The 12890-nt window shown below is 44.2% G+C and overlaps 1 protein-coding gene and 1 long non-coding RNA gene across 2 annotated transcripts; one reads left to right on the top strand and one right to left on the bottom strand.

Moving 5' to 3' along the window:
• Nucleotides 1-142: 142 nt before the first annotated feature.
• On the bottom strand, nucleotides 143-8274 carry LOC121202267 (uncharacterized). The gene is made up of 2 exons (XR_008694816.1): nucleotides 4998-8274; nucleotides 143-1416 (listed from the first exon to the last, which is right to left on the bottom strand). It is a non-coding gene; the product is annotated as an uncharacterized LOC121202267 (long non-coding RNA).
• A 59-nt stretch (nucleotides 8275-8333) lies between these two features.
• Nucleotides 8334-10322, top strand: il10 (interleukin 10). Its single transcript, XM_029151745.3, has 5 exons — nucleotides 8334-8646; nucleotides 8836-8895; nucleotides 9022-9186; nucleotides 9766-9828; nucleotides 9926-10322. Exons 1-5 carry the CDS (start codon nucleotides 8482-8484, stop codon nucleotides 10019-10021), a joined length of 549 nt encoding a protein of 182 aa, XP_029007578.1. The 5' UTR covers nucleotides 8334-8481; the 3' UTR covers nucleotides 10022-10322.
• The last annotated feature ends 2568 nt before the right edge of the window (nucleotides 10323-12890 follow it).

Here is a 12890-nt window from a genome sequence, read left to right as displayed (position 1 = left end):
GATGAGGCCTGTTCCTCTTTGATCTTAACTCATTTGCCAGGACCTGCCTTTATCCGATAGAAAACGGGTATTGCTGAAGATACTGGAAATGAATATGAAATTAATTAAAATACAGAAACTCAAATAAAACAATGTAAACGAGTTTAATTGATTTAATTAATTTAATTTTCTGTGGTCATTTGTGGTACACTGAGCAGGAAAAAAAACGAAACGAGTCAAAGAGCAAAGTTAAAAGAGTTTCTGACTTATCATTTTCACATCTAAGCATTCATAGATTCTTGTTCTCCAGCAATATTTTGCAACTCATATTTTATTGATTAGTAAATTATATTCACTTATATATATGAATTAAACCTATAATAATAATATACTGTAAATATTAACTGAATACACCAGACCCAGTTGTTACAAAATAGGGAAGTTTTTTTTAAATATTGCAAATAATAATGTCACATAAGACTGAACTGTCTAAAAATACAATATTGTATTTAAAACATTCAAGTACAGACACCGTTAAAACTTGCAAAGTACACCGTAACATGGCTTTTCAACAAAATTTGATACAGTACAGTTCAGCAGTAGGGCAGGAACCGAATTCGGATGTCAATAAAAATCTGTGAAAACTGTGATTCATCATTCAAATTGCACAAGTGTTATTTTTTCCTTTTCGTAATTCAGCACAAAGCAGGAACCATCGCAGGTTCATATGCGAATGTCCATACGCATCTGTGCGCTTAAAGAGACGCAACGAAACACAGATTCAAAAAGATACACAGAATAAAATGACAAATGTCGTCTATACAGTAGCAACTCGCTGGAATGGATTGAATGGATCATTGAATCTGCAGGTCCAGAGGAATGTGATCACACACGATGGATGAGAATCAATGTCCAGATCCAGATTTCGAAGACTCGCCTGCTTCCATGAAGATGCGTGATTAGCATAAGCATTGTTTTTATAATGAGCAAAGTTAAAAGGGTTTCTGACTCATCTACTATAAGCGTTCCTAGATTCTTGTTCTCCAGCAATATTTTAAACTGATATTTTACACCATATCATGGCCTTTTAACAAAACCTGATACAGTACAGTTAACAGTTCACGGCGTGAACTTTACACTTCAACAGGAAGTGGATGAAAAACAAAACAGGAAGTTCACATGACCAATGGCTGAGAGTTTGAGTTTGTTACACATGTGACTGTTGATTCAACTGTCAAGACAGAAATAACAATAATAATGGCTTTAACCACCTTCATAAAAACTTACTAAACTTACTAATCAGTTCTTCCTCTTAAATTCAGTTGCACAACGAAGGAAGGATGACGCTCTTGTTCTGTTGTCTTTTCTTCACCATCTCTCTGGTCTCCAATTTGGTTTTAGTAGCGCAAATCCTCTGGATTTATTCTACAAAGGGATCTATACGCAAAATAACATAGAGGTTAAGACAAATGTAGCTCAACTATCAGGTATAAATAACAATAATACTGGATGTAATCAGCTTCATATCAACTTCAATCTGAACTCTTACATTTCTCTCTGAAATGTAAACAGAGTGCGTTCAAATGCCGAAGGCGAGCTGGGCACGGTGGAGTGGCTGAAGGGACCTACTGTATGTATATAAAATTACTTTATACAATGAAATCAGAAGCTGTGCTCTGCAGACATGCAGGGAATCATTCATCATGGGGAGACGAATATCTAGGAACTGTACTACGCTTTTTTTTGGTTCCTGTTGACTGGTCACTAAAGGTCAACACAGAATTGCTCATCATTAAACTCACTTTGCCGTTTGTTTGTTTGTTTGTTTGTTTGTTTGTTTGTTTGTTTGTTTGTTTGTTTGTTTGTTTGTTTGTTTGTTTGTTTGTTTGCTCGTGAGCAGCTCCAGATACAGCCGGCAGTGCAGAAGGCCGTAGGTGAGCTGGGCACGGTGCTGGAGTGGCTGGACCAGAAAACCCATGCATGAAGCGAGACAGAATAACACTAAGGAGTGAACATTTAACCTGCTTCACTTTGTGCCATTTGCATATTTATGATTAGTTCTATTTTGTTATATGTGTCGCCTCTCGCCCATAGCCAGCTGGGATAAGCTGGGCTTGTGCCAAATAAATGCTTTATTCCACTTGTTTTGCTTACGCTTCTTATTCGCTTCACACACACACACGTGTTGTCTGGTCTGCATTGCCCTCTAGTGGTGATGCTGGGTTATGACCTTATTTAATTTTAAATAAACATGTTGGAGGAGGTTGGTGTGACAGTCCTCTCACTCTAGTCCTCTTTGATCTTGGAAGACTCATTTGCCACAACCTGCATCTCTCATCTCCAAAGCACAGAGGACAGGGTCTTAGCCTTTAAAAGCATGGAAATAAAACCCATCTAAGCTGATGTGCAGCACTGATAAGCAATTACCACAAACTCATAGTTGAGGTTATTGCTGCAGTTACTGAAAATAAATATGAAAGGAATTGAAATACAGAAACTGAAATAAAACAGACAATGTAACATCAAAGGTATTTAGCAGCAACCTACAAAAAATGAAACCAGCAATTCTGCAGAGTTGAGGCAGTTATTGAAAGGTCATTAGAAATTTGGATCCATAGTTAAACGCAGCTTTACTCAGTTTGGTTCTGACCCAAGGTTCTACCCTCAGAGCTAAAGCGCCTGGTGAAGCACTAAGGAGGCAACGTGAACGAACAGTCACCTTTACCACGTTCACACCTGATCATCTCTAGATTAGACGACATTGTGCTGACTGTTCTCACTGGCAACACTTGATGCATACAGTAGGAAAGAAGTTTTGACTGATTCAGCTGTGGCCCTGTTTCGAGTCTAGTGAACAGGATACGGAGGGTGACAGCAGTTCCTGGCAGAGCAGGCTGGAGGAGGCAATTTCATGAGAACAAGTGCACAAAAAGCGTGTTCAGCACCTGAAATATAAAAACTTTTTCAGTTTAGTCTTTGTCCACTTTGTTGGCCATGGTAAAAAGAAATAAAAAGCAACTAAAACATGAGAAATGTAGAAATGTAGCAAAATGACGGCGTCACTTTCCTTTCTGCCTTTTGAAACTACAATGAAATCAACCAGGTTTAGTGAGACCTTAAAAAGACATTTAGACATTCAGACTCTCGTGACTCCGACCCACGGTCTGAATGGTCTCACTCCGAATTCAGTGTGATATATTTTATTCATTACTCAGTGTTGCCAGTAATGCTAAAAAAGCAAAACCTTCAAGGAACTTGAGCTGCTTGGCTGAGAGTGCCGGGTTTCGACCACAGAACGAAGAAGTCCGGCTGCAGTGAGTCAGCTTCCGTATGCTGAGGAGATGTCCGTAAAACATGAGCAGAGGCAATTAGTCAGAGACGTCAAAAGGATCCTCAGGTCTCTGCCAAGCAAGGTGGGCTCTGCTAATGTGGCTCAGAGAGCAGGAAACCAAGGCCAGACTGGACATTGCTTGGAGGCATTTAAATTAAGGTATGAGTTTGGTCTCTTCCCACAAATCCTGAGTTGCTGTTGGAAATTGAGGCTGCTTTTGTTTTGCCCTCAGCCCTGTCTAACAGTAACATCCTAACCCAAACTCACTGTCACTGATTTGGTAGTTTCCCAATTCGTACGTCTGTGTCGGTGAAAACCTTGGTTAACGACAGAAATCCAGGAAAGTCCTGGATTCTTCAAACGAGACCAGGACCAGGTGTGGTCACACACTCGCCCTTGTTCTCTCTCTCTCTCCCTGAACTTCTGACCACACTGAACACACCTTCAGTTTTGCTTTCCTGGACACTCCAGCCTTTTGATCGAACAATGTAAATTGTATGAAGTGAAAGCTTGAGTTTTGTTTCAACTTCAACAGATGTGACGTTCGTGTGATGGTCTATTTAAAAGCATTATATTGGTGCTTTTGGTAAGTTTGATTGGTTGATGAGCTCAACCAATCAAACTACGAAAACACCATATTAGCATCATTACACGTTTTGTCCTTTCTTGGCCACTTGGCGCAGTGGTTAGCGCTTTGCACTCCTGTGGCCCAGGTCACGGGTTCAATGCCCTCAGCGACGGCTTGCGTCAGTAAGGCCCAGCGTAAAAACCTGCCACATCAACCCTGTGAATCATTCGCTGTGGCGACCCCTGATGTATTATCTCCTTAACTTGTCCAGAACACCTTCACTTGAACAGCAGATGGCGCTAATGCGCAGCAGTAGCATTCTTAGCAGGAGTAGATAGATAAAGGACAATAATACACAAAACTCTGACCTAACTGTGAAGATTAAACCATGTCTTGCTTTTAAATATATATTTTATAAGAAAATCATGGTCACAAGTTTAAAAATAACTTAGATTCAATCTAAAGGAGGGAAGGTTGTGTTATTTTTAAGGGGAGTATTTGGTAAGTAATCAAAAACATGCATCTTAGATTTTTTCCATGTCTTCCGTCCTTTGCGCCGATCAGCAGCCTTACAACAACAGAAAACCATGGAAAGCCGCACTGTGCTGCTCTGACTGGAGCAACTGAGCTGAAAAACACACACACTCAGACAAGATCTCATCAGATCTACCGTAGTAAACCTGAAATTGTGGATTAGCACAAGTTTGTCTTATGCAGGAAAAGGTTTTCTACTATACTTTCACTTATGTTTCCTGCCCTGTCAGTGTTAAAAGGTTAATTGAGTTTCTTGACATGAAAGACTGAAAGTTTACCTCTACACATACGACACATACATTTTGTCCTATTAGTGTTGACTTCAATGATTAAACTTTAATTAGACTTACTTGAAGGACTAGTTTGGAATGGACGGTGCAACATCATCAGCATAAAAGTGTACATTGCAATGTCACAAATACATATTACTCGCTAATATTAAATAGTCAGGGGCTTTACATTGATCCCGGTGGGTCACCTGGGAATTTGACATCAACATGTGGTTTTAAGTTTTCTAGAGGAGTCTAACCAGGTGTTAGTGATTCATCACATATATTTAACAGGAAATAAGAAAGGATACATTACCACTTGATGACCTTTGTGTAGTAGAGGTTGCAGGGGTCAACAGGGGAGGAGATGCAAAGTGCAGCGGCAGCAGCAGGGTGCTGACTGGACTCCGTTTCACATCAGCAGGGCAGGGACCGAATTAGGATGTCAATAAAAATCTGCGAAACTGTGATTCATCATTCAAATTGCACCAGTGTTAATTTTTACTTTTCCTAATTCAGCACAAAGCTGTTTTAACCCCATGGGAAACTATGAGCTGTCACAATGAGCGATGCTTACATAACTGCGGTTAACACCATCGCAGGCACATATGCGAATGTCCATACGCATTTGTGCTTACGCAGACGCACCGAAACACAGATTAAAAAAGATACACAGAATAAAATGACAGATCGTCCCCACCTGTCATCTGTACAGTAGCGCCTTGCTGGAATGGATTGATCACTGAATCTGCAGGCTCAGGCTTCCATAAAGATGCTTGATTAGCATAAGCATTGTAATGGGATTTTACACTTGACTACATGTATTAGGCATTCGCTTGCTGTCATTTCAAATGTTCATCTTGTCATTACAGTTGCATGGAAAGATCCACCAGTGGCTGCTGAGATATGCAACAGGGGGAGGTGGCTGAGGCCTGAGTTGGAGGACAGCTCACATTTGCCGTGGTGTTTGAACAGGGAGGACGACTGAAGGCGTACGTGACGTCCGGCGGGGTCTCATAGGAAACGCTGATGAAACAGATGAGCAACGCTGCTCCTCTGTTGCCGACAATGGTCAAGGCGAAGCCATCCGCCCGCCAGTCAGCCCAGCATCACGGGAGCATCAACTGGTGGCTGGTCAGTGTCACGAGAGCGTAGTCACCTTGGGCCGAACGGCTCACAGTTTCCACACAGCTGCGACGCCCATGCACACGTCAAGACACAGAAACACCTACTGACCGGCAAATTTGTTCCCAAGAGTCACAAACAATAACAGAGACAGACTCTGTAAGAGTCAGCCCGAACAAACACACACGGTTAAACGCACTGCTGTGAAAGTGAAAGAGGAATGTGGTGAACCTAATGGTAAAGACAGACAGGTTTCCTCTAAAATGACGGTTGCAAATACATTTCACGGACACAATCTATGCAAACCCAGAATATGTGGTGCAGAAGCCGGAGACACGTTCCGTGTTAGACGTGCAGCAAGTTCAGCTGCAGCGCCAGCATCGCCCGTTGGCACACTTTGAAGCCGCTCCAGCAGCGGGCTGGACGGACTGGATGTGCATCAGCCTTCGGGTTTCGGTGCTGCGGCGCGGCTCAGTGCTGGCTAGTGGAGTCATGTGAGGCCCGAGGGCAAACGGCAGCGGAGCACACGCACCCGGAGCGTCTCCAGATGTGACAGTGTGACACGTGTAGGAGGTGCTTTGACTCACCCGCTCTGGACTTACATCGGTTAGAGCATGAAACCTAGGTTACTGTAATGCAACGTCAGAATTCTGACCTAAAAAACACAGTGTCACATCAGAACAGCAGGGAAGAAGAAGTTCACACTCAGACCCTCCCTTCTCAAGCGAAATGCAAATAAAGCCTCGGAAATGGAGCTAAATAAAGTCTGTTTGCTACTATATGCTTTATTGATAGAGACCAGACTGACTTAATATGACTAAAATACGGTATTGCAACAGCTCAACATGAATCATTCATGCTTTCACAACACTTGTTTTCTTTGAATAGCTGTGTTCAGAAAGACTTGATGGTGTGATGCTAACTTGGCACTTCACAGTTTGTCCGGTGGTCACTTGTGGTAAACTGAACGGGAACAAGAGGCTGAAGGGTTCATGCAGTCAGAAAAGACATCACACACACACACACACACACACACACACACACACACACACACACACACACACACACACACACACACACACACACGCACACACACACACACACACACACACACACACACACTCACTAGGAATAGGCAGCATCTTGAAAAACCAGCCGTGCAACCACACAGAGTCACTAGATCATAAAGAGCAAAGAGACGAACCGAGTAAAAGAGCAAAGTTAAAGGAGTTTCCCATAAGTGGCTCAACGCTGACTCATCATTTTCACATATAAGCGTTCATATAGAAAAGTATGAAGTATATTTACATGTATACATATAGACAAAAGATGAAGATGCTCTAAGTATTTACAGATGAACACGTAGCTTCATTATTCACTGCTGGTTCAAAGAGCATGAACCCAGTCTCTGCATCTTCTTCTTCTTCTCCACTTATATTTTTAAATCAACGGGCCGTCAGTGACTTCATCCTGGTTAATCATATCAGTCATATTTATCATACTGCATATTGCGTCAGGCTTGTTTTTATTCATACTTTCTCATTACTGTTATTACTATTTAATAACATTGTCTGTCGCCTGTTTATTTCACACGTTTGCATTTCTTGGCTGCTAGTCATGATATCACACCTATTCACTGCCGAAAACACCGCAGCTGATTCAAACTCAAACAGAACCTTGACAAAGTATATTCACAGGTTGTGGAGTTCTCGCATGCGGACAAAACCATTTTAAATCATCAAATCAATCATTTAGTTTAAAATGCCAATGTTGCTCAACAAACATTAGTTCAACAAATCACATGCTGTGATTCATTACTCTTTGATAAGTGGACATTCCACGTGAATGAAAAGCAGCGTGGGAAGGAATCCCCTGACACAGTGTGAACCAAGAAGAGTCCCAGCCCCCTTTTCTGGCCCAGCGTCTGGTGACGACCGCTAGAGAGAGTACCATGACTCCGTTAACCTACTCGCCGAAAAGAAAAACAAACACCTTTCGTCACTCGCCTTTTGTTACGTATGTCTGACATGCAGAGGGAATCCACGGCGTCATCACACTCAAACCACAAGTCGATGCCATTTCTACACGAGTGGCACTGTTTCCTCCGTTTTTCTGAAGGAGTGTGAAATAAATTAATAATTGTGTCGTTTTAACACAATCCTACAGGTGAGTGTTGCACTAAATGAATAGTTTTCAGTAGGTTTTCTGTTCTGATGCGGTCTCAGCTGCTCTACAGTGTCTGGGATTGTTATCACTAATACCACTAATACTATCACAAATACTTCTGCGTCACAAGCACACGATGTGATACATGGTGATGATAATTAGAATTAACATTTTCCATAATGCTGTGTCACCTTCATCTTTCCAACAGTGCCAGCCCATCTCAAGGGAGGAGTACATCATGTGTGTGATTCTAAGAAAATCCCCTGCGTATATGTTTACCATTTCTCTGCAGTCTCCTCCCTCAATCTGTCACAACTATGGCTATAAATTAAGGCATGAGTTGAGCCCAGATATATGCACTTAACTCTTCTGGGCACTCCAGCGAGTTCTCAAACAGAAGATTCCTGCTCTCTGAAGTCAGACTTCACCTCCATCCACTGATCCAGCAGCATCTCTCGTCCGTTTTGTTTTTTCTCCACCCAGAAGACTTCAGCAGCCTCTGCAGCAGCATGACTCCTCGCTCCGTCCTCCTGTGCGTCCTGGCGCTCTCCTCCTCCTTCAGCACCATCCTCTGCGGTCCCATGTGCAACAACCAGTGCTGCCGTTTTGTGGAAGCTTTCCCGTCCAGGCTCAGGAAGCTCAGAGAGGACTATTCACAGATCAGAGACTTCTACGTGAGTACCAACGCGCCGTGTGTGTCTGTGCTTCCGGCAGCCGGCGCATCGCTTGGACGTCCGCTCGCTCTGCGGCAGCGCGTCCCGTCGGGCTCCAAGTGATGCTGCGCTCTCGCGCCCCTCTCTGTCTGCGTCTTCGGCCGCTCGCGCTCGCAGCGGATACTGAGCGCAATCTCGCTGTGCTTGCAGGAAGCAAACAACGACCTGGACTCGGCGCTGCTGGACCAGAGCGTCGAGGACTCTTTTAAAGTAAGTGTCGATCGCCCCTGACATTTAAACGGAACGCACACAGGCAGATGAGCGATGAGCACTAACCGAGCCACTACCCCCCCCCCCCCCCCCCCCCCCCCCCCCCCCCCCCCCCCCCCCCCCCAGAGCCCGTTCGCCTGCCACGCCATGAACAGCTTACTGGACTTCTACCTGAGCACGGTGCTGCCTACAGCTGTGGCCGGAGTGACGCAGGAAACCCGGGATTTAAAGCCCCATGTGGAGTCCATCCAGCAGATCTTCGACGAGCTCAAGCGTGATGTCACCAAATGTGTGAGTAGCTGCCACGTGTTACTCCCACGGAGGATTGAAATGTAAATAGAGTGCGCGGCGCCGAAGCCTCCGTTCTCCGAATGCGTCCTACCGATGGCGGGTGTATTTAGCGGGTGTGCGTTTGTATGGGAACAGCATTAAGAACGCGGCGCACTAATCTGGAAAGGTCCCGATGGAGCGGTCATTACGCGCAGCGCCGTTAGTTCAGACTTTCAGGTGCCAGTCTCGAATATTGGTTTCTGTTACCTACGTTAAATGCGTCGGAGGAATACAATACCCATTGTGATGGTTAAAACCCTAGACCATAGTTACCACAGCCATAAACCATAAACCTCCCGGGGTTAGTCCACATCCAAGCAGGTATTCTTCCACAGGAGAGTGACTGAGGCGAGCAGGTCGTAGCACTGCCTTCAGGGGCGTCCATTGATGTTCAGCCTCCAGTTCTCCAGAAAGGAGGGTTGAATGGAAGCGAAGGCGTGATGCTGAGCTCTGCGTTTGCACTACTCAGCAGCCAGGTTTTAGAAGATGCCCGTGGGTGCACGAGCGGCCTAACGTTCCCTCTGTGTCGTTTCTTTACAGAGGAACTACTTCTCCTGCAAGAAACAGTTTGACATCAAGACTCTGAACGATACCTACACACAGGTGAGTGTTGATCCCACGTATGGCGCACATGAATGCATGTGTTCTGACAGGTCACTGTGAATTAACTACATGTGTGTGTGTGTGTGTGTGTCCTCAGATGGAGAGTAAAGGTTTATATAAAGCCATGGGAGAACTGGACGTCCTCTTCAACTACATTGAGACATACCTGGCCTCCAAACGACGAAATCACTGAGTGGGTCACTTTTAAACCATCTAAATATGAACTTTGTTCAACTCAGGGAAGAACACAAACTCAGTGATTGTAATTCCTGCCAGTATTTCTGGTACTGCATAATGGGTACCAGATGTTTGCCTGCTGAACTAGCATTTTTCCATGTGAGAGTTTACCGTTTTGTCCCAAGGACAAGTTTCAGTTTTGGGACCATATTGTGTCTTAAAAGTGAATAACAATGCTGTGAACCATAATACTGTACTATTTATTTGAATAACGATGTATTTATTGCTATTGATACTAAATAAATGATTTACTTTTACATGGCGATACAGCTGCGTTCTTGTGCCATTTAGCAGGAATGCGTAGCTGGTTGAGCGCTGAATATGTAACATCCTGCAGCATTGCAGCCTGTGTGTGGGGAACCGCTAGAGTGTAAACCCGTCAAGCTGCTGCTCTAACCTCAAACGTGACCCATATACATCACTTACCAGCAGCAGCAGCCGTGCTGTATCTTAACTTTCGGTAACTGTAACTAGCCAGCCTCACCCTCATGGCAAATGCACACTTGCACAATGCGCTCACTCAGGCACAACTGCCGGCGGAGGAGAGCTCAAAGGGAAGCTTGCTTTCGAATGTCTTTATACATGACATTTAGAACTTTAGCTCCGGCTTTCGGCATCGAAACGCTGATAACTGAGCAACTAAAGACGTTTGTGATAAATGGCAGAAGTGCTGGGTAAGAACACTAAGCGCATGAGCCCAAGAGGCGACGCTTCCTGGCTTGACCGACTCCAGACTTGACTCAGGTCTCTGCACTGAAACTGCTGCGAACAAGTCATCTGTCGCCTGCCTGAACAGTGTGGGATGAGTTGAGTACTACCATTCCAGCAATGAGAGTGCGTTATGCAAAGACATCATTCATAAACATATGTTTAATGGTGCAAGGCCAATTCATTTGGACCAGCGTTAATAGGATGAACACAACCCAACATGACCCTATGGACACAATTTAAAAGCTAATAACATTTAGGGACCCTACAAAAAAACACTGTCACATAAAGACAGTATTTGCCATTGACAACACAGTCAATACAAGTTTATAGTAGTCTGGAATTTAAACACCCTCCCTAAGTTTGAATATTGTGTCTGTGGCAAATGGAAAGGTTATTTGTCTGCTTCCAGTTGAAGCACCAAACACGGACCAGGCCTCATCCGGCATCCGATCTGATTCATTTCAATTCACAAAGATTCGTGCTCATTGCAAATATCTGTCTTCACACCTGCTGAGTCAACTATTAAGACTCGACTGATGTCTAGTAGATTGGCACATTGCTGATTAAGCGCACAATGACACATTCCTCTATCACCAGATGACTTGGCATAAGATACACATCTAGTGCATCACATGTGAAAGGCATGAGGAACGTTACTTTGCCCCGTCAGGTGTCAGGGTGACGCCGTTACCGTCATCTCCCTGAATGTTGACTCTGCAGCATCGGTTCACCGAAGATCTGCTTCATCTTTCCTGTGTCGTTCACTGGAAAGCGTGGTGCAACAAACTTACTGACAAAAATCAAAAACACCACGAGAAGTAACCCACCACAAATGAACAATTTTGCTGTGCAACAACAGCCACTCGAGGAACTTCCTCAATAGAACCCATTTATCTTTGCAAACATAAGAGTTACTGCCTGAATCTTGGGTGAGAACTCTGATTACAGTGTGCGCGATCGTGTACAGACAAGCTCGTATAACTGATCATTTCTCACTTCTTAGAACACCGAGAAGAATGTGTTCCAACAAAAAGGATGTTTTTAAAATAATAAGCGAAGGCGCAGCAGAGGAGTAAGAAAAAAAAAAAAATCAAAGCAACCACGTTACCGCAACATGTGCCAGGAGGTGTACGTGACAGTAAGAACGACCAGATTCCCAGCACATGTAAAATAATTGCGACAGCTCGAGCATGACAAAACAGCAGGGGTTTTGCAGAGGACGCCAAGATTCAGAGCGAGCTGCAGGTCTGTTCGTCTGCACCGGGTCAGCGGGACGACGATCGTCTGGGAGGATGTGAGAGTGAGAATGCGGATGCCGCGCCACTTCAAAGGGCCGCGACCTGTGTGTCACAGCAGGTGAAACGGCGCCATCCTCCACACCTTTAACACGTTTGGCTATTACATAATGGGGCCAACACACCAACATGTTTCCAACCTATAGAATACCTTTGATCACTCGTGTTTTCACATTTGTGAATAATTGAATTTCTTGTCAGTGTTCAGGTTGGAAACGTTTGCTGTTTGACAGATATGATTTGATTACTGGGAAGCTACACTTCAGAAGGCTGGGGTTCACGACCCTAGTTTCTGTAGACACTTGGGTGGGCGGCCTAAAGGGGAGGACCTCCTCAGGACTACTCCGATGCGGGACTCCCCTGACGCCCGTTTGCCCCTACCTGAAAGACGGGGAGATGACTATAGGTTTCGTTACACTAAAAGCTGCACCTGAAGTGTACGATAGCGGGAAAATGCTATAGCCCCAGTGTTGGCAAAAGTCCACGTTGACTCAATGCCACCGAGATGTTTTGCTACGCAAATTCGTATATTCCGGCTTTTGCTGACACAGCACAGAATATAGAAATTTGTCACGAGTTGCGTCTGTGCGCACCATCTCAAAGCCACAAATCCCAAGTCTGAGTCATAGTTGGGAGTGTGACGAAGATAAAAAATTCTCGGGGAGGCAGAAGTTAAACTGGGAGACAGTGTTTGTAAGTTTTAAATAGATTTTTGTATTGGCTTGATTTTGACTGTTGTTTGTTTTTACATGCTGCCCAGAAGAGGCCTGAACTACTCAAGAGCTTGTCAATTTGTCTTACTATGTACTAAACCTTCAA

This window comes from Betta splendens, chromosome 5 (assembly GCF_900634795.4).
Source record: "Betta splendens chromosome 5, fBetSpl5.4, whole genome shotgun sequence".
NCBI classification, from domain to species: domain Eukaryota; kingdom Metazoa; phylum Chordata; class Actinopteri; order Anabantiformes; family Osphronemidae; genus Betta; species Betta splendens.
The sequence above is the reverse complement of the archived record's forward strand: the minus strand, read 5'-3'. Positions and strand labels throughout refer to the sequence as shown.

What these genes read in the sequence shown, in the direction of transcription:
- il10 (XM_029151745.3), top strand. Translation starts at nt 8,482, where the DNA reads ATGACTCCTCGCTCCGTCCTCCTGTGCGTCCTGGCGCTCTCCTCCTCC. An exon ending in AGCGTGATGTCACCAAATGT is followed by an intron (nt 9,187 to 9,765) that starts GTGAGTAGCTGC and finishes GTTTCTTTACAG; the next exon opens with AGGAACTACTTCTCCTGCAA. An exon ending in TGAACGATACCTACACACAG is followed by an intron (nt 9,829 to 9,925) that starts GTGAGTGTTGAT and finishes GTGTGTCCTCAG; the next exon opens with ATGGAGAGTAAAGGTTTATA.